We start from the raw sequence: 22474 nt of genomic DNA, 5'->3' as shown, positions 1-22474 counted from the left end.
AACCTCAGATCAGAACCCCCCACATTAGACCTTCGATCAGACTCCCATATAATATCAGACCCCCATGTCAGACCTCAGATCAGACCCCCATGTCAGACCTCCATCAGAGCTCAGATCAGACTCCCATTAGAGATAAAATAAATGAATTAATTTACTTCTCCTGCTCCATCACTGCAGGTCTGGCATTCTCTCCTGCAGTCACCTCTTGCTGGTCTTCTCCGGACCCATGCTGCACTGTTATACAAGTGTGCACTTTCATAATGAAAAAAGCTCACTAATATTAGCTTTATAAGATGCACTGCCATTTCCCTCCCACTTTTGGGAGCAAAAAGTGTCTTATAAAGCAGAAAATATGGTATTTATATCTATATTATAAAAATCAATGTCTGTCTTTCATCTGTCCAATATAGGCATCCAGATGCCTGAACCTTTGGACACCAAATTTGGCACATAGGTAGATTGGGTGTTTGGGAAGGTTTTCGTAAAGGTCTCAGCTCTCTAGAATACACAGTTCTTGAGATATTCTCAAAAAATGTATTGCCAATACTTTATTTTATATGCCAATAGAAGCTTGCAGGTCCTTAAGTCTTGACAAACACACAGTTTTACACCAGGTTTCTGTAACAACTCAGCCATTTTTCTTCATTGTTATGGGTTACTGTTAAGTGTGATGGGGCGCTGTAGAGGTCACTGTAAAGGAGGCAGGTGCTGTGCAGATCACTATTAAGGGGGCGGAGTGCTGTTGAGGTCACTGAAAAGAAAGGGGGGCACTGTGGAGGTCATTGTTAAGGTGGGCAGGGAGCTATGGAGGCCTTTGTTAAGGGGGCAGAGCGCTGTGAAAGTTACTGTTAAGGGGGCGGGGCGCTATGGAGCACACTGTTAAGGAGATGGGGCTCTGTGGAGGTCACTGTAAAGGGATAGAAGTCACTGTTAAGGAGGCCGGGGTGCTGTAGAGGTCACTGTAAATGGGGTGGGGTGCTGCGGAGGTCACAGTTAGAGACCGCTGTGGAGGTCACTGTTAAGGGGATGGGGTGCTGTAAAGGTCACTGTTAATTGTGGGAGGTGCTGTTAAAGGGGGTGGGATACTTTGGAGGTCACTGTTAAGGGGGTGCTGTGGAGGTCACTGTTAAAAGGGTGTGGCACTGTTGACATCATTGTTAAGGGGTGGGGCACTGTGGAGGACACTGCTAAGAAGGTGTGGTGCTGTGGAGGTCACTATTAAGGGGGTGGGGTGCTGTGGAGGTGACAGCGAACACACCAACTTTATACCTCGGCAGCACTATGTTTTTCTATTTTCGAACATAGCATAATTTAAACTGACAATGTATATCTATTAAGTTGAAGCCCATGTGCACAGTATACTAAGATATGAATACTAACCTTTAAAGATTAGCTGCAATGGCAAATATGACACAAGTAAAATTTATGGACAAATACATAGAAGATAGATAAATAGATAGATAGATAGATAGATAGAATACATTTATACAAGTATATACAAAAAATATTCCGCGTACAACTGATATATGTGAAGTGGGCCTTATCTACATAATGTTTTCTAGACTGTGAGAAATAATGTTGCACCATTGAGCGATGAAAGTATTACACTAGTGACCATGAAACCCTTCCAGGACAAATAATGGTCACCAGTCATGGGTCTTGACGTCATTTGGTATTTTCTCAGCATTCCTCGAAGATATTGTTTTACTCATGAGCTTTTAATGAGATGTGGTGTTCATAAATAACAGTGTAGTAAAGATAGTACTGTGCATAACTAAATCACTACAGAGGACTTACCTAACACACCATTAAAAAAAAAAGTATGCGTCATTACATATTCTATCAATTACACAATACTTATGAGTAACAAATTGTGCACGAGTTGCAAATTCTGCAGCTGCAGTGGGAAGCAAATTTCAGCAAATACTCTTGCCTTTAAACACAGTTTATAGTGAACTTGTCAGCTAATATGCTACCCTATACAAGGGAATCTAGATTGGAAGCCCTAATGAGGACAGGGACCAGTATGAGTGGTGATAATCTCTTTACAGCTAAATGCTATGTAAATAAATGAAATAAATAAATAAATAATAAAACATTATATTACAGCTACAGGTCCATACTACTAGTTTCCAAAATGGCACAAAAAACATTGTGACATTTTACTAGTTTCCAAAATGGCACAAAAAACATTGTGACATTTAACAACTTGGATTGCTGAAACAAATATACTAGAAACATAATTTATGAGTCCAGGAACATTCATGAGGATAGCATTTTCCTACCATCTGTCAATCACCAATCAAGTTGAGGGGGAGACAGGCAGCACTCTCCTTATGAATATTCTGGACTGTATATTCTTTCTGGGCTCCTAGTTGTACGGATATTATGCTGTCCATAGAAACGGAAACATACCAAAGTGTCTTGCAAACAAATATCATATACACAATAATCGGAAGGCATTTAACTTAAATGGGTTATCCAATTCTAAAAATGCCCCCCACAATGACTTACCTCACTCCCCTGCACCTGCATCACTCCAGGTCCCTGCTTAGCGGCCGCCGCATCTCCTGGTTGCACGGACCAAAAATCCGGCGACTGGGGGCAGCACGGCGGGTGTGGTTTGGTGCATCCCTCCCTATCATCATGGGTGCCATCACCCGTGAGGCTAGGGAGGGTGGTCAGCATCACAGCCTGCTATTGGCTGCACCCCCCTGTTGCCGGATGTTTTGATCTGCACAACGGGGAGATGCAGTGTTGGCTGTGCAGGGATGCAAGTGCTGGGGAGCAGGGTAAGTATGATTTATAAGAGGGGCCCAAGCATTGTTGGGGGCATTTTGAGATTTTGAAAACCCCTTTAACCACTTCCCATCTGGGCCCTTTGCCCCCTTCCTGACCAGGCCAAATTTTGCAAAACTGACATATCTCACTTTATGTGGTAATAACTTTGGAACGCCTTTATTTATCCAAGTCATTCAGAGATTGTTTTCTCGTGACACATTGTACAGTAGGTGAACCCGATTTTGTGTCAATCTCGCTGTATTTCTCGGCGAGATTGAGCACATACGAGCCCCATCGCGGGAGCCAGCGCCGAGCTGGCTTGCCGCGATGGAGACAGAGCCGTCATAGAAGCGACGGGAGATCCGACTTGGATTCCCGCCAATTCTACACGTGTGCGGCGTTTGTTATGAATCCTGAGGGGGAAGTCCCCGCCGGATTTTAAATAAAAATCCGGCCTGGGTCCCGCCCTCAGGAGCATACCGGGCCCTTAGGTCTGTTATGGGTTGTAAGGAGAGCCCCCCCTACGCCGAAAAAAACGGCGTAGGGGGTCCCCCTACAATCCATACCAGACCCGTATCCAAAGCACGCTACCCGGCCAGCCAGGAAGGGGGTGGGGACGAGCGAGCGCCCCCCCCCCTCCTGAGCCGTACCAGGCTGCATGCCCTCAACATGGGGGGTTGGGTGCTCTGGGGCAGGGGGCGCACTGCGGCCCCCCCCACCTCAGAGCACCCTGTCCCCATGTTGATGAGGACAGGGCCCCTTCCCGACAACCCTGGCCGTTGGTTGTCGGGGTATGCGGGCGGGAGGCTTATCGGAATCTGGGAGCCCCCTTTAATAAGGGGGCCCCCAGATACCGGCCCCCCACCCTAAGTGAATGAGTATGGGGTACATCGTACCCCTACCCATTCACCTGCAAGAAAAGTGGTAAAAACACAAATAAACCACACAGTGTATTAAAATATTTTATTTTTCTGCTCCGGAGGCCGCCCCCTGTCTTCTTTATTAGCTCTTTTACCAGGGGGGGGCTCTTCTTCTTCCGATATCCCGACGGGTCTTCTCCGCTATCCGGGGGGTCTTCTCAACTCTCCGGGGTTCTCCTTCTGTTTTCGCCTCTCTCTGTTGTTGACTCGGCGCACCCCGGTTCTTCGTCTCGCGAGACTCGGCGCACCCCGATTCTTCGTCTCGCGAGACGTCTCGCGAGACGAAGAATCGGGGTGCGCCGAGTCTCGCGAGACGAAGAACCGGGGTGCGCCGAGTCAACAACAGAGAGAGGCGAAAACAGAAGGAGAACCCCGGAGACAGAAGACAGAAGGAGACAACAAGACAGAAGGAGAAGACAGAAGGAGACAACAAGACAGAAGGAGAAGACAGAAGGAGAACCCCGGAGAGTTGAGAAGACCCCCCCGGATAGCGGAGAAGACAGAAGGAGAACCCCGGAGACAGAAGACAGAAGGAGACAACAAGACAGAAGGAGAAGACAGAAGGAGACAACAAGACAGAAGGAGAAGACAGAAGGAGAACCCCGGAGAGTTGAGAAGACCCCCCGGATAGCGGAGAAGACCCGTCGGGATATCGGAAGAAGAAGAGCCCCCCCCTGGTAAAAGAGCTAATAAAGAAGACAGGGGGCGGCCTCCGGAGCAGAAAAATAAAATATTTTAATACACTGTGTGGTTTATTTGTGTTTTTACCACTTTTCTTGCAGGTGAATGGGTAGGGGTACGATGTACCCATACTCATTCACTTAGGGTGGGGGGCCGGTATCTGGGGGCCCCCTTATTAAAGGGGGCTCCCAGATTCCGATAAGCCTCCCGCCCGCATACCCCGACAACCAACGGCCAGGGTTGTCGGGAAGGGGCCCTGTCCTCATCAACATGGGGACAGGGTGCTCTGAGGTGGGGGGGCCGCAGTGCGCCCCCTGCCCCAGAGCACCCAACCCCCCATGTTGAGGGCATGCAGCCTGGTACGGCTCAGGAGGGGGGGGGGCGCTCGCTCGTCCCCACTCCCTTCCTGGCTGGCCGGGTAGCGTGCTTTGGATACGGGTCTGGTATGGATTGTAGGGGGACCCCCTACGCCGTTTTTTTCGGCGTAGGGGGGGGCTCTCCTTACAACCCATAACAGACCTAAGGGCCCGGTATGCTCCTGAGGGCGGGACCCAGGCCGGATTTTTATTTAAAATCCGGCGGGGACTTCCCCCTCAGGATTCATAACAAACGCCGCACACGTGTAGAATTGGCGGGAATCCAAGTCGGATCTCCCGTCGCTTCTATGACGCGCTTGCTGGGATGTGCTGTCACTATCCCAGTGAGTGCGAGATCTCGGCACCATGTCGCCGAGTATCAGCGCGACGCTGTCGTGCTAAAAACACAATGTCAGAAACACCTACTGTACTTCATGATAGTCATAAATTTGAGTCAAAATATTTCACCTTTATTTATGAAAAAATCCCAAATTTACCCAAAAATTTGAAAAATTCGCAATTTCCTAAATTTCAATTTCTCTGCTTTTAAAACAGAAAGTGATACCTCATAAAATATTTATTATTTAACATTCCCCATATGTCTACTTTATGTTGGCATCATTTTGGAAATGTCATTTTATTTTTTTAGGACGTTAGAAGGCTTAGAAGTTTAGAAGCAATTCTTCAAATTTTTAAGAAAATTGCCAAAACCCACTTTATAAGGACCAGTTCAGGTCTGAAGTCACTTTGTGGGGCCTACATAGTGGATACCCCCATAAATGACCCCATTGTAGAAACTACACCCCTCAAGGTATTCAAAACCGATTTTACAAACTTTGTTAACCCTTTAGGCGTTCCACAAGAATTAAAGGAAAATGGAAATCAAATTTTTAAATTTCACGTTTTTGGCAGATTTTCCATTTTATTCAATTTTTTTCTTTAACACATCGATGGTTAACAGCCAAACAAAACTCAATATTTATTACCCAGATTCTGCGGTTAACAGAAACACCCCACATGTGGTCGTAAACTGCTGTATGGGCACACGGCAGGGCGCAGAAGATAAGGAACTCCACATGGTTTTTAGATGCCATGTCCCATTTGAAGCCCCCTGATGCACCCTTACAGTAGAAACTCCCAAGAAGTGACCCCATTTTGGAAACTAGGGGATAAGGTGCCAGTTTTATTAGTACTATTTTTGGGTACATATGATTTTTTGATCATTCATTATAACACTTTATGGGGCAAGGTGACCAAAAAATTGGTTGTTTTAGCACAGTTTCTATTTATTTATTTTTACAGCGTTCACCTGAGGGGTTCAGTCAAGTGACATTTTTATAGAGCAGATTGTTACGGACGTGGCGATACCTAATATGTATACTTTTTCTCATTTATTAAAGTTTTACACAATAATAGCATTTTTGAAACCAAAAAATTATGTTTTAATGTGTCCATGTTCTGAGAGCTATAGTTTTTTTTATTTTTTGAGAGATTTTCTTATGTAGGGGCTCATTTTTTGCGGGATGAGGTGACGGTTTTATTGGTACTATTTTGTGGGACATACGCGTTTTTGATCACTTGGTGTTGCACCTTTTGTGATGCAAGGTGACAAAAATTGCTTGTTTTGACACAGTTTTTTTTTTTTTTTTTTTTACGGTGTTCACCCGAGGGGTTAGGTCATGTGATATTTTTATAGAGCTGGTTTTTACGGACGCGGCAATACCTAATATGTATACTTTTTTTTATTTGTTTCACTTTAACACAATAGCATTTTTGAAACCAAAAAAATTATGTTTTAGTGTCTCCATGTTCTAAGAGCTATAGTTTTTTTATTTTTTGAGAGATTTTCTTATGTAGGGGCTCATTTTTTGCGGGATGAGGTGACGGTTTTATTGGTACCATTTTGTGGGACATACGCGTTTTTGATCACTTGGTGTTGCACCTTTTGTGATGCAAGGTGTCAAAAATTGCTTGTTTTGACACCGTTTTTTTTATTTATTTTTTACGGTGTTCACCCGAGGGGTTAGGTCATGTGATATTTTTATAGAGCTGGTTTTTACGGACGCGGCAATACTAAATATGTCTATTTTATTTTATTTTTTCTATTTTTTTTTTTTATTCCTTACTTGGGATTTTTTTTTTTTTTACATGTGAAACTTTTTTTTATTTTATTTTTTCAACCCTTTATTTTATTTTTATTTTATTTTACACTTTTCGTCCCCCATAAGGTCATACAAGACCTCTGGGGGACATTTACTTCACTTTTTTTTTTTTTTACACTGTTGATTTCTCCTGTAACTGGGGCTGACATAGTAGCTACAGGACAAATGCACCCCTATAGAGGCTGTACAGCAGCAATCCAGCGCTGTACAGCCTCAGAGCAGGGCTGATCGAGGTCTCTGAGAGACCTCACACAGCTCCTGCACTCTCCGGTCACGGCGGTCACATGACCGCCGGGCCGGAACAGGAAGCGCACAGCGCTTCCTGCTCTGCAGACACAGCGCTCGGTGAGCGCTGTGTCTGCAGCGATCGTGAAGGCAGGGACACCTGGGCACTGTCCCTGCCTTGTCTTAGGGTTGCCCTGCTGTCACTGACAGCGGGCAACCCGATCAGCAGCTGCACGATTAGCGTGCAGCTGCTATTTCTGACAGGACGTTTTAAAATGTGCTGTCAGAAATAGACGTCCACCCATAGGACGTTTATATCCTATGGGCGGACGTGAGGCGGTTAAGGACTAGATATCATAGCATTTTTGAATAATTGCGGAAGAATGTAGAAATATGAATGTGTATAGCAAAGTTTTATAATATATATTGGCACTGTCGCATAATAGCAGTTCAGCCATAATAAAAAATAAAATTTATAATAAAAATGGAGGAATACTAGATAATACAAATATACCAATTTGCTAACTGACTCAAACCCCACAAAGTCATTAATTAATATATACGTGAATCAACTGATCAAAATAAAACAAAAGACAAAAATAAAAAAAAGAAGTCAAAAACACTAATATAGACTTATACCACCCTTTTTGTTTCCACCATAATATTATTCATCACTCATTATATATACACATATATTTCAATATTTATGACTTTCTGTGGAACCCTCTTTGTATTATACCACCAGGGCCCCACAGAACGTCAAAAATATTGAAATATATGTGTACACATATGAGTGATGTATAATATTATGGTGGAAACAAAATCGGTGGTACTGTACTAAGTTACTGTTTTAGACTTTTATGAGTATTTTTGTTTTGTTTTATTTTAATGAATGGATTAATGTGTATTTTAATTAATGAGTTTGCGGTGGTTTGACTCATATAATAAAATAGATTAATACTGGATAGTGCAAATATGCCAGTTTATTAAATATTTTTATTTATATATTTTTATTTTTTATTATGGTTGAACTGCCATTGTGCCAGAGTGCCAATCTGTAATGTAAAACATTATTATTTACTTTATTCTGGTGTCAGGCAACCAGTGAGATTGAAGCACCAGTAGTTTTTTCCATCAATTGGCCTATGTAAGAAACCTGTTTGTATATATAAATGTGTATAGGCTCCTTTACATAGGCTGACAAATTATTGGGAACAAACTATTCATTCCCAGAAATTGCCGGCTTGTTAGAGGAGGTGAAAGCTGTATTTACATGCAGCAATAACCCCCACTGTCTGGGGACAAGTGATCACTCATCCTCATACAGAGTCATTGTTTCTGGGCAGCAGATCTGCTGTGCTGAAATGATGATTTTGGTGACTTCATTAGTGATGTTTTCACCTGATGAACGAGCTTGCTCATTCACTGGGTGATCTGCAGCACCATTTCTTAGGGCAGCTATTAGAACACATTCCTTGGAATGCTCCTTGCCAGTGGCGTACATAGAGAAGTAAGGGCCCCATAGCAAAGATCAAACCAGGCTCCCCACACAAGACAGAAGGGTTTCCGCCTAAACCCTTTTCAATGACCCTTGGGCTATTTTTCTACCGTCTCATTTGCTAAAAGTTGTTCCTTTACAGGGAGTGCAGAATTATTAGGCAAATGAGTATTTTGACCACATCATCCTCTTTATGCATGTTGTCTTACTCCAAGCTGTATAGGCTCGAAAGCCTACTACCAATTAAGCATATTAGGTGATGTGCATCTCTGTAATGAGAAGGGGTGTGGTCTAATGACATCAACACCCTATATTAGGTGTGCATAATTATTAGGCAACTTCCTTTCCTTTGGCAAAATGGGTCAAAAGAAGGACTTGACAGGCTCAGAAAAGTCAAAATTGTGAGATATCTTGCAGAGGGATGCCGCACTCTTAAAATTGCAAAGCTTCTGAAGCGTGATCATCGAACAATCAAGCGTTTCATTCAAAATAGTCAACAGGGTCGCAAGAAGCGTGTGGAAAAACCAAGGCGCAAAATAACTGCCCATGAACTGAGAAAAGTCAAGCGTGCAGCTGCCAAGATGCCACTTGCCACCAGTTTGGCCATATTTCAGAGCTGCAACATCACTGGAGTGCCCAAAAGCACAAGGTGTGCAATACTCAGAGACATGGCCAAGGTAAGAAAGGCTGAAAGACGACCACCACTGAACAAGACACACAAGCTGAAACGTCAAGACTGGGCCAAGAAATATCTCAAGACTGATTTTTCTAAGGTTTTATGGACTAATGAAATGAGAGTGAGTCTTGATGGGCCAGATGGATGGGCCCGTGGCTGGATTGGTAAAGGGCAGAGAGCTCCAGTCCGACTCAGACGCCAGCAAGGTGGAGGTGGAGTACTGGTTTGGGCTGGTATCATCAAAGATGAGCTTGTGGGGCCTTTTCGGGTTGAGGATGGAGTCAAGCTCAACTCCCAGTTCTACTGCCAGTTTCTGGAAGACACCTTCTTCAAGCAGTGGTACAGGAAGAAGTCTGCATCCTTCAAGAAAAACATGATTTTCATGCAGGACAATGCTCCATCACACGCGTCCAAGTACTCCACAGCGTGGCTGGCAAGAAAGGGTATAAAAGAAGAAAATCTAATGACATGGCCTCCTTGTTCACCTGATCTGAACCCCATTGAGAACCTGTGGTCCATTATCAAATGTGAGATTTACAAGGAGGGAAAACAGTACACCTCTCTGAACAGTGTCTGGGAGGCTGTGGTTGCTGCTGCACGCAATGTTGATGGTGAACAGATCAAAACACTGACAGAATCCATGGATGGCAGGCTTTTGAGTGTCCTTGCAAAGAAAGGTGGCTATATTGGTCACTGATTTGTTTTTGTTTTGTTTTTGAATGTCAGAAATGTATATTTGTGAATGTTGAGATGTTATATTGGTTTCACTGGTAAAAATAAATAATTGAAATGGGTATATATTTGTTTTTTGTTAAGTTGCCTAATAATTATACACAGTAATAGTCACCTGCACACACAGATATCCCCCTAAAATAGCTAAAACTAAAAACAAACTAAAAACTACTTCCAAAAATATTCAGCTTTGATATTAATGAGTTTTTTGGGTTCATTGAGAACATGGTTGTTGTTCAATAATAAAATTAATCCTCAAAAATACAACTTGCCTAATAATTCTGCACTCCCTGTAGAGGGTAGAGTCCTGACCAAGTTTTCATCTCCAGTAGAAGATATGATAATCCCAACTAAGACTGGGCCCCCTCTTGCTCTGGGCCCCATAGCAGTCGCATGGTCTGCCGCTATGGTAGTTACTCCCCTGCTCCTTGCCTATAACTGCACCAATTTTCTGCACATGTAAAACGACTTTGCTGTCTCTGTTCATCTCCTGGGAAAACCAAGGAACCGACAGGTCAAACTCTAACCTGTCGATCCTCAGTAGGAGACTTAGGGGAGCAGCTATAATGTATTTTCATTTATACATGACAGATTTACAGTAGATCCCACTCCACTTATCAAGATCCAAAGATAAATAGCTAATGTTTATGGCAAGCAGAGACGAAGCCTAAGCTAAAAACTACACTGAGCTTTATATTTTCATTCCTTTTAACACAAAGGAAGCTTAAAGGCAGACCCCTTTTCAGGCCTTAATAACGTAAATGTGGACATACAGGCCCTTAATGGAGAACAAATGAACGTTGTCCATAAGTTCAGTATGCAAACCAGAGAACGGCACACCTCTAACAGCCATCTTGTTTCATGTATTTAGTAGAAGTTTGTTGCACTTCATTGGATGCTCCATCAGGATGCAGCATGTAGCTCTATTCTTCTCATGGAAATGACAGAAACCAACAAAGCCGATGATAAGTCAGGGTAGTCTTTGGGGCACCACTGGTGTCCGTCTGGCAATGCATCCAGCACTGTTTTGCTGTTTCTGTTTATATTGGAAACCACAAAGAAGAAGTAAAAAGCCTTATTATAGTAAAGCAATATTTTCTGACTCATCATGTTATGTTGCATGTCCTACAAGGTGTTAAAGTATAGCTATAACTTTTTCAGTTCCTGAAGCCGGATCCATGACAAATTTAGAAAACAGATTATGTTGATGAGATAATGTCTTTAAATATGTCTTTAAATTATACACCTATTGAAGCATGCAGGGCAGGCCAAGGCAAGTGCAGTTGCCTATATGTGAACTTCCCTGCCTACATCTAGTTATTTTGTTTGGCTGTTGAGTAAATGTTTGTTTCCAAAACGTAGTTTTTGGCTTTCCAGTTTATGCTACAGTGCCTTGAAAAACTATTTATACCCCCTGAACTTTTCCACAATTTTTTCACATTGCACCCGCAAACTTAAATGTATTTTATTGGGATTTTATGTGATAGAACAACACTAAATAGCAAGTATAGTATGTGTGAAGTGAAAAGAAAATGAGACACAGTTTTCTAAATTTGTAATAAATAAAAATCTGGAAAGTGTGGCGTGCATTTAAATTCAGCCCCCTGGGTCAATACTTTGTAGGACCCCTTTTGCTGCAATTACAGCTGCAAGTCTTTTAGGGTATGGCTCTCTATCAGCTTTGCACATCTAGAGGCAGATATTTTTGCCCATTCTATTTTGCAAAATAGCTCAAGCTCAGTCAGATTGGAGAGAGAGTGTATGTGAACAGAAATTTTCAAGGCTTGCCACAGATTCCCAATAGGATTTAGGTCTGGACTTTGACTGGGCCATTCTAACAAATTGATATCCTTTGAGCTAAACCATTCCATTGTAGCTCTGGCTGCATGTTTATGGTTGTTGTCCTGCTCGAAGTTGAACCTACGCCCCAGGTTTTCCTACAGGATTGTCCTATACAGTATTTAGCTCCATCCAGCTTCCCTGCCCCTGCATCCACACAACAAGATGCTACCATCACCATGTTTCACGGTGGGGATGCTGATTTGCAGTATTAGTTTTCCCCCCACACATAGTATTTTGCATTTAGACCAAAAAGTTCAGAGCACCTTCTTCCACATGTTTGTTGTGTCCCTTACATGGCTTGTGGCAAACTGCAAATGTGACTTTTTCTGGCTTGTTTTCAAAAATGTCTTTCTTCTTGCCACTCTTCCATAAAGGCCAGATTTGTGGAGTACCTAACTAATAGTTGTCCTGTGGACAGATTCTCCCACCTGAGCTGTGGATCTCTGCATCTCCTCCAGAGTTACCATGGACATCTTGGCTGCTTCTCTAATTAGTGCTCTCCATGCCTTGGCTGTCAGTTTAGGTGGACGGCCATGTCTTGGTAGGTTTGAAGTTTGCCATGCTCCTTCCATTTTCCGATGATGGATTGAACAGTACTATAAGTGGGATATCATTTTTAACCTAACCCTGCTTTACACTTCTCCTCAACTTTATCCCTGACCTGTCTGGAGTGTTTCTTAGTTTTCATGATGCAGTTTGATCACTAATGTTCTCTAACAAACCTCTAATACCTTCACAGAACAGCTCTAGTTATACTGAGAATAAATTACACACAGGGGTATCAGAGTACAGGGGGCTGAGTATAAATGCACGCCACACTTTTCACTCCACACATACTTGCTAATTTGTTTCGATCTATAATTTAAAATCCCACTAAAATATATTTAATTTGTGGGTGTAACATGAAAAAATTTGGAAAAGTTCAAGGGGTATTAATACTTTTTTAAGGCACTTTATACTACAAGTATAGCTATTGTTTACTTAGGGTTACTGGTAATGTCTTGTGGTTGTGTTTTGTATTTTTCTATCTATTTTCCTATATTTCATCATATTGATAACATTTGTATTCTTATTGTATGCTTTGTTTTCCAGGGAACACTGCCTTGCAGTAAAGGATCTTTACTGCTTTAAAGAATGGCTGTTAATAGAGGAAAATTCACAGAAAGGAATTTATAGACCTGGATTAATGCTATTAACGCTCCTTGACTGTGAAAAACTTCCCAGCCTGCAAAAGAGCCCAGGGGCTTGCATCAAAATTCCGTACTTTGGTAGGATGATTTTATATCAAAGATAATTGGATATTAATGTGAATTCCTGATTTTGTTTTTATTCTAGCACATACATGAAAAAGAAGTTTCAACAAATCTAGAATTAATCATGATAGATTTAAAGGGAACCTGTCATGTGGATATTTGATTATAATCTAACTAATTATATACAATCATTAACTACTAAAAAGTACCTTAGATGTTTTCACTTACTGGTGTGACAGATGGTTACCTCATAATATACACACAAAGATGCCACATGTTAATGAGCTGATTTGAGTCCAGCGTGATGTCAGTGAGTCCAGCGTTTATTTAATTAACAGCTATAGCCACTCCCCTGCCCACCTGCTGCTGATTCATATGGAAAATAACTGTCAATCAGCAGCAGGTAGGCGGGGAGAGTCAGGAGCTCATAAATATTCATGACTCATCATTATCAGCTGGAGCTTTTCAATACAAGATGTTGGCAGATTGACTGGGTCAATTAAAGAAAGTGACCCAGCATTTTGCTAAGAGAATCAGTCACTTATTTATGTTGCCCTTAGTTAGGACACCATAAAACTGGTGACAGGTTCCCTTTAACAGTAGAAATAAAAAAATGAGACTGAAATATCTGCAGTGTGAACTTCCTCATCACATCTAATCGGCAGTAAAACAAATTACTTCCCCTGCGTTCAAAGGATTCTTGACTGCAGGAGCATTTAAGGCTCATGCACACCACCCTTTTTGCATCCATGATCATTCTGCATTTTTAGCGGATAGCACACTGATCCATTTTTTTTATGGGTTTGCAAAAAAAAACATGCGGGATATCATCTGTGTACTGTCCTCATCCGTATTTTGTTCCACAAATTACAGAACATGTCCTACTCTTATGTGTATTGTGGACAAAAATAGTCATTTCTAGTGATGGGTGTGAGAAAATGTGGATTGTACATATTTTGCAGATCTGTGGTTTGTGGACTGCAATACTGATACAGCCAAGTGCATAAGGCTTAATACATATTTTTACGCTATCTCATAGATTACTGTGTCTGGCGATAGATCCTACTTAAAAATTTTCATTGTGACCACAAATTTAAAAGTAATATTAACTCATCAACATGAAATTAAAATCTCTGCAATAATAGGTAAGTTTGGTGTCCCTTTAACAGTACTTGTTCTCAATAGGCTAATATGACTTGTGCCTCTCTACTTTTCCCCTTCTCTGCTGTCAGCGCAGCGCTGTAATCCAGCTTTGAGCTCAACAGCTGAGCATGTGAGACATTCTGGTTGTTAGGAGAAACACACTATTTAATACATTTGTGGGAGGAGCTGGGCGAGAATGGAATAGGCATGCCTATAGACTGCCCCCACCCGACTGGCTGGAGTGTGCCCGATGCCAGCGACGAGGTAAGGCCTGAATAAGTGGGCCACCCAAGAGGAAGGAAAGAAGAAAGGGATGGGAGGGAGGGCAAGAACCGGGCGCCCTTCTGCTTGTGGGAGGGGGTTTAAATAAGGTAAGTGCGCCCCTCCCACAATTACAGGCTGCAAGCAGCCTTCAATACTTGTGGGAGGAGCTGGGCGAGAATGGAATAGGCATGCCTATAGACTGCCCCCACCCGACTGGCTGGAGTGTGCCCGATGCCAGCGACGAGGTAAGGCCTGAATAAGTGGGCAAAAGAGAACCGGCAAGTTGCAGGGTATAAAATATTTATTGCAGTATGGTGTGACCTACAATGCCAAGGAACGGAAGGCTCGGGATACTTCTTCCCGTGGATTCGGGATGTACCTTGAGAAGCAGGATGACCTCCACCGGCCCATCTTGCGGATGATGTGCGCTGGTACCTGGTGACTGGAAGCTGCGGACGCGGCCCCTATTCGAAATGAGTGCCCGGATATCGTGCTAGGGTTGTAACCCAAACCTGCGGCCAGGGTGCGGATGTTGGAGATGAACATGGTAGAAGACAGGGGCTTCCCGTTGACCGGGAGCAACGGGCCATCTAAGGCGGGAGATTGAAGGGAGGCCAGGAGCTCCTGGAGCACCTTGATAGGACACCAACAGTTAGATGTAGGGTAAAATTCCACCTCCGTGGGGGGACCGGTTTGACTGGTCTTGGAGAACGGAATAGACAAAATAAAGTGGTCGGAGTGCCATGCGAGATGTCGCCTTAGCAGGGTCGTTCGGGAGATGGTGCTGCAGGTGAATTCCCCGGGCCTGAGGAACCCATAGAACCCGAGATACATGGCTGCCTTCGTGACGATGCTTGCAAATTGGCCAAAAGGAAGACCATCCAGGGCTAAGGATAACCTGCGGAAAAGCTCACCTGAGACCGGCTGCCTGCGCACCTGGACTGCCGTGCTGACTCTCTGAACACCCCTGAGGGTGGCTTTGATGGATTGATTCGAAAAGATGGATCTGGCAGAGGGGTCGCTGAGCATCCGGTGGTGCTGGATACCTGCCAAATACAGCTTGATGGTATTGTATGAGAGGTGGCGGTGGGAGTGGCAATGGGCTATGAATGCCATGATGAAAGTGACCTCGTCTATGTCCCCCTGCGGATGAGTGTCAGCAAAACGTCTAAACATGCTGAACCCGGTGTCATAATTCCTGGCGGTGTTGGTGGCTAGCGACCGCCGGACCAATGCAATCAGGGGCTCTAGTCCAGCAGGAGGGCGCTGTAAGGTGGAGCTGGAAGGCCGACGGGATCTGCCTCTGGGAGTTCCTGGAAGAAAATATTGAGGTTAAAGCGGGATGGGGCGTCAGCCGCCACGTTCTGCGCTCCCTGGATGTGGACCGCAAAGACGTGGAAGTTAAACTCCAAGGACAGCCAGACAAGCCTACATAACATAGACATCATCCTGAGATTTCTAGCCCTCCCCTTGGATATCACTTCCACCAGGACCTGACTGTCTGTCCTCAAGACGACTGATTTGTTTGCCCAGAGCGGACCCCAGACGCGGGCAGCCACCACAATGGGGTATAATTCTAATAGCGGCGAGGACCTCATGGCCCCTGCCTCGGACAGGAGCTCCATCGGCCAGCTGCCGACCAACCAGTGTGGATAGAAGAATGCCGCGAACCCACGGGAGCCCGCGGCGTCAGTGTAAACCGTGGGGGAAGCCGCATTCGGGGATGGCACGAACAAAGAAATGCCATTCCACCCGGTCAGGAAGGTTTGCCACATCTGCAGATCCGCCATGGTGGGACCATCCAGCCGGACGGTGGAGTCCTGATCTGGAGCAGTCGGGAGGAGATTGAGAAGCCGCGAGATGAAGGACCTCCCCTGTGGCATGATCTTGAAGGTACAAGTAAGGAATCCTAACAAGGACTGGAGCTCCTGCCTGGACAAAACTCCAGAAGAGGCCGCGGAGGAAACGGCAGCCCTGACCTTGGCCAGCTTGGTCGCGGGGAGGCTGGCCTCCATGCGGACTGAGTCCAGAGTAATGCCCAAGAAGGTAACCCCAGTGCCTGGACCCTCTGTCTTGGCGGATGCCACCGGGACCTCGAGCCCGGCGAACAGTTGGAGCAAGTTATTCAAACCTGATGGGGGCCCCTGGGGCCTCTCGATGATTAGGAAGTCATCCAAGTAATGAATGACCATGTCCATCCCCCCATGATGGACAAGGATCCAGTGTAGGGCACAGGTGAACTTGTCGAACAACCACGGGCTGCTTTTGGATCCAAATGTGAGGCGGTTAGCAAAATAAAACCCATCTGCCCAATGCAACCCATAATACTGCCATAACTGAGGAAGGATGGGGAGTAGCTTGAAGGCGTCCGCAATGTCGGCCTTGGCCAACCAAGCCCCTTCCCCAGCCAGCAGGATGAACTGAATGGCCTCGTCAATGGATGAATAGGACATCGAGAACTCCCCTGATGGGATCAGGGAGTTGAGACTGGGGATCGGCGACATGTGTGGAGCAGACAAGTCGTATATTAGACGCTTTTTATTTGATGCCTGTTTGGAGACTAGACCGATAGGATTGATCCTCCACTCGGCAAAGGGAATGGTTTCAAACGGGCCTAACAGGAACCCTTTGCGGACCTCGTCCCGTAACAGAGTGGCCACCGCCTCCGGATCCTGCATGGCCGACTGTAGGTTCCTTCCCTCCCAGGAAACCTGAGGGAGGGCAATGAGCCCTGTATTGAAACCCTTCTCGAAACCGGTGATGAGGAACTCCACCGACCGGCGATCGGGGTGATCCTGCAACAGGATGCCCAGGAGCTCGACGTTGACGTCGGTCAGTCATAGAGCCTTACGTTGCCTCTTCGGGCAGCTGGAGCGGGGGTGGGCCCTGAAGCAGAGGGAACACACATGCAAAGCTCTACAACTGTTGAAATTACAGCCCCCGGCATTAAAGTTGTTGCAGACCTGACTCTGGCCTAAGAAAGTAATGGGCCTGCCCAGCTTGTCAGTGGAACCCTGGGACCGTTGTGTGCCAGAGGGGCCTGGCTGGGAGCCTTCTCGGGCCGGGGTGGGAAAGTTGGGGCACCAGTCGGCCGTGTGCTGGATGGACTGGCACGCAGCGCACATGGGGGCCTGCAACCCGGCAAAATGGCGGCAGAACAGCTCCATGTCCAAGTTCGCCCAGTCCGTGGTGAGCTGGAACTGAGCGAGGGCGGCTGCCGCTTTGGCTGAAAAAGACCTGTGGTAGTCATAGAAGTTCTTTCCCCCGTATTTGTAACCTAAGTCGGTGACTTGGTATAGGTAGGAGTCCAGCTCCTCCCGTCTGTGTGGCTGGACGCCGCAGATGGTATCCCGGTAGAGGCTGAATGCCAGGACGAACTCGGGGACCGACAGCTTCCGATTCAGGCGGGTATCCTTGGCCCGTAGGACCACCGAGACCTCCCCGCAATTGATGACCTTATTCTCTGATACGTCTAGGGACGCAATGAGAAGGGACGCCAGGTTGACGTCCCTCCCCGCCAGGATGTCCCTTTTAAGGTTTTCTGTGATGTAGTGTGAGGGGGCAATCTTGGGTCTGACATGGACTGTACCTGGCGCCAAATCCTGGGACGTAGATGGCAAGACCGGAAGGGCTGGAGAAGGCAGGGCCGGAGGAGTCCGGGACTCCCACTCCCCCATCCTAGTCTGGATATCCGCGACCGAACCTGCCAGACTGGCGATGGTGGCCTGCAACTGCAGGAGGGTCAGCTGTATCGATGAGGGAGAAGGCTCCTCACTTGAACCCGCTGGTGCCGTCATCAGGAGCCGGTACAGCTCCGCCTTTCTCGCGGTGGCAGGATAGTGAATCCCTCTGCGTCTAAGCTCTGCTATCAGTTTCGGAATGGTCCAGCTCCTCAGGGAGGGGTTGCTGGTGCGGCCTGACACGGAGGTCCCGGGCAAGGACAGATTATCCTCCGACTCAGGGACCTGCGACATCTTCAAGCTGCATGGAGGAGGTATGAAGGTGACAGATGAGACTTCCTTCCCCCTCCCCCGGGTGCCCAACCGAGAGCTACAGGGGAAATAGTTTCTCTTGACCGAATGGCGTTGACCGCTACTTACCTTAAACGAAAGGGACCACGCTACCGACTTCTGTACTGAGGCAGAGACCTATGAACGGGAGCTCATGACAACGAATAGCTAACGCAGTGACAGGTCGTAGCACAGCCTTGTGGCTGTATCTTACCTGAACCGAGAAATAGGCGCAACGACCGTGGTTTGCTTGTAGTTCTGGTGGACGCGGACCTGCTTACGAAAAAGATAAGCAGTGTTTACTGATGCATGGCGAGAGCCGTGACCTGCTGGTCCCTTAGACAGTGGACACAAACACCTGAGCGATTCAGGGAGGTATCGCCCTGAGTGGTTCGAGGCGACACTGTCACGGGCGATACAAGGAGACCTGCCCCTGAGCGATTCAGCTTTTTTTTTTTTTTTTTTTTGGAACCATTGCACCTGAGCTATTCAGGGAACCATTGCGCCTGAGCGATTCAGGGGACCATTGCGCCTGAGCGATTCAGGGCATCTGAGCGATTCAGGGAGCCATAGCACCTGAGCGATTCAGGGAATCATTGCCCTGAGCGATTCAGGGAACCAATGCACCTGAGCGATTCAGGGAACCAATGTACCTGAGCGATTCAGGGAACCATTGCACCTGAGCGATTCAGGGAACCATGCACCTGAGCGATTCAGGGAATCATTTGCGCCTGAGCGATTCAGGGAACCATCTGCGCCTGATGGAATCATGAACCATAGCACCAGAGCGACTTACGGACACCTGCACCTGAGTGAACCCGGAAAAAAAAAAAAAAAAAACCTTGCCCGTGAGTAAAACAGGAAAACATTGCGCATGAGTGAATCAGGAAACATAGCACATGAGTGAACTGAGGGACACCCCTGGGTGATACCTGGACGAATTGTGACTGAGCGATTCAGGGAAGACAATGGCGCCTGAGCGATTCAGGGAAGACATTGCGCCGGAGCGAATCAAGGAAGACATTGCGCCGGAGCGATCCAGGAAAGACATTTGCGCCTGAGCGATCCAGGAAAGACATTTGCGCCTGAGCGACTCAGGGAAGACATTTGCACTTGAGCGATCCAGGGAAGACATTTGCGCCTGAGCGATTCAGGGATGACATTGCGCCTGAGCGAATCAGGGAACCATTGCGCCTGCTCCCACTACCCCAGTAATTTATTTATTTATTTATTTTTTTTCAGGAAAATTTTGCTATCTAGTATCTGATAATCCATAAAGGCTAAATGTTAGCACTTCAGCCTTGGTTCACTCTACAGTAGGATTAATGGTGTGCGTATGTGGAGCAGCAGATTGCTTCATCCCTTTGTGTATGACCATAATTCAGCAACTTGAGTTGTACAGGGCCATTGGAAACAGCTTACTGAATAAGCTCCATGGTGTCAGCTCTTGGACGTGACAAGCTCCAGCAAAGTGAACACTTTCTTAACTTTGGCAGAAGCTGTTGCTCTGAATTCTAACTGGCACATTACTACAAAGGGAAAATTAGATTTAAAATTCGCCTGTAATAGATGTTTGGAAGTTACTAAAAGCAATTGACATGTCTGATTAATAGTATTTGTGGTAGGAGCTGGAGGAACCTGGGCTGAATATACTGTCCAACCTGCAGAGCGCACATTACAGCGCCGGGCAACACAGACACTGGGAACCGGGCCGTCCCTCCCCCCTCAATATGATGACCGCAGCATCTCTACTTACATGGGCGGACCGAGCCGCGTGGAGCCCATGTGAATCGCCGCGTGTATTGCGGCGCCGCCGCAGCTGCAGAGCGGGAACCGGCAGCCCCCGCGCTGTCCGCTCACCTCCCGGATGCGGCAGAGCTGCCGGTAGGTTGAGGGTGGTACGAGGTGCCGGTGGCAAGCGTGTCTGGCCGGGCCGCAGAGCGGTGATACTTACTACAGGCGATGCTGCTGGAGACACGAACGGAATAAAGCACGGACGGAGACGCGACCGGAAGTGACATCAGGCGCTGGATGCTGCTGAAGCAAGAACCGGGCGCCCTTCTGCTTGTGGGAGGGGGTTTAAATAAGGTAAGTGCGCCCCTCCCACAATTACAGGCTGCAAGCAGCCTTCAATACATATCATCTCTGGTAACCAGTGAGATTACTCAAGATTAAACTGGCACTGAACTGTGAGAAGAGGGCTGTCCCATTCACATATAAAGATACGTTTAGGTGATAATCCTCTTTGAATGTAAGATTTATGTTTTACACATTAAATGAGTGTATTTTTCAGACTAAATAATGAAGTTCTCTGCTCTATAAATATTATGAACACAGGAAAATCATGTCCATAATCAGCACATATAAAAGTGATTGCATTAAAATTGTATATCTGCATTTAGGCAACAAATGAACAATTACATCCACTTCCATTTCCACAGGTTTTTTTGGTTTTGTTTTTTAACACAGACATTACTGTGTGAACCACCAAATGATTATGTTAAACATTTAGAAAAATTTATATTTTTATTTGATTGATTATTTAGTGCTCTGTAGTTTACACATTCCTTGTAAAATGGGCATGTTGTAAAATGTTTTATTTCTCTTTTGCAGAGTTACATAAGGAAAATATTACCAGTAAGTTGTAATAATGTACGCATTATTTCAAAGTGAAAAATTGTACTAGTGTTGCATTTAGATTACTTTATTACTGAACTTGCAACCCACATCTACCTGAAAACTAATAAGGCTGAATATGAATGATTAAAGTACAAAAGTCTTCTATTTAAACCGTCATGCACATATGGAAGTTCATGACTCTTAGGCCTCTTTCACACGGGCGTTGCGGGAAAATGTGCGAGTGCGTTGCGGGAACACCCGCGATTTTTCCGCACGAGTGCAAAACATTGTAATACATTTTGCACTCGCGTGAGAAAAATCGCGCGTGTTTGGTACCCACGGGGCTTGGGATGGGTGTTCTGTAGATTGAATTATTTTCCCTTATAACATGGTTATAAGGGAAAATAATAGCATTCTGAATACAGAATGCATAGTAAACTAGCGCTGGAGGGGTTAAAAAAAATAAAATAAAAATTAACTCACCTTAATCCACTTGCTGGCGCTGCCGGCATCTCGTCTGTCTCCTTCTGTGCTGAGCATTCATTCCAGGACCTTTGATGACGTCACTCCGGTCATCACATGATCCATCACCATGGTAAAAGATCATGTGACGCACCATGTGATGACCGGAGTGACGTCATCAAAGGTCCTGTAACTGTACTTAATGCTCACCACAGGTCCTATTCAACAAAGGAGACAGAAGCAGATGCCGGGCTCCGCGATCAAGTGGATTAAGGTGAGTTAATTTTTTATTTATTTTTTTAACCCCTCCAGCGCTAGTTTGCTATGCATTCTGTATTCAGAATGCTATTATTTTCCCTTATAACCATGTTATAAGGGAAAATAATAATGATCGGGTCTCCATCCCGATCGTCTCCTAGAAACCGTGTGTGAAAATCGCACCGCATCCGCACTTGCTTGCGGATGCTTGCGATTTTCACGCAACCCCATTCACTTCTATGGGGCCTGCGTTGCGTGAAAAACGCACAAAGAGGAGCATGCTGCGATTTTCACGCAACGCACAAGTGATGCGTGAAAATCACCGCTCATGTGAACACCCCCATAGAAATGAATGGGTCAGTATTCAGTGCGGGTGCAATGCGTTCACCTCCCGCATTGCATCCGCGCGGAATACTCGCTCGTGTGAAAGGGGCCTTAGCATCCCTCTGGTTCTGTATAGGACTTAATCACACAGTCAGTGTTTAGTCAGTGATTTCCATCAGTGATTTTGAGCCAAAACTAGGTGCGGGTCAAAACACAGAACAGGTGGAAACTAGAGATGTGCAAATCGATTCTAAAGTCCACTAAACAA

At 45.6% G+C, this 22474-nt stretch overlaps 1 protein-coding gene across 3 annotated transcripts in view; it reads left to right on the top strand.

Annotated features, from left to right (window-relative positions):
• Window positions 1–22474, top strand: part of MUSK (muscle associated receptor tyrosine kinase) — a 234275-nt gene that overhangs the window by 150411 nt on the left and 61390 nt on the right. For 2 of the 3 annotated variants that reach the window (XM_040417267.1, XM_040417265.1), the window contains exons 10-11: window positions 12966–13141; window positions 21157–21180. In XM_040417267.1, coding sequence (XP_040273201.1) covers window positions 12966–13141; window positions 21157–21180 — 200 coding nt within the window. The remainder of the gene's footprint in view (window positions 1–12965; window positions 13142–21156; window positions 21181–22474) is intronic. The other variant, XM_040417266.1, reaches the window with a different exon arrangement.

This window comes from Bufo bufo, chromosome 2 (assembly GCF_905171765.1).
Source record: "Bufo bufo chromosome 2, aBufBuf1.1, whole genome shotgun sequence".
NCBI classification, from domain to species: Eukaryota; Metazoa; Chordata; class Amphibia; order Anura; family Bufonidae; genus Bufo; species Bufo bufo.
This window is presented reverse-complemented; position numbering and strand designations above follow the sequence as displayed.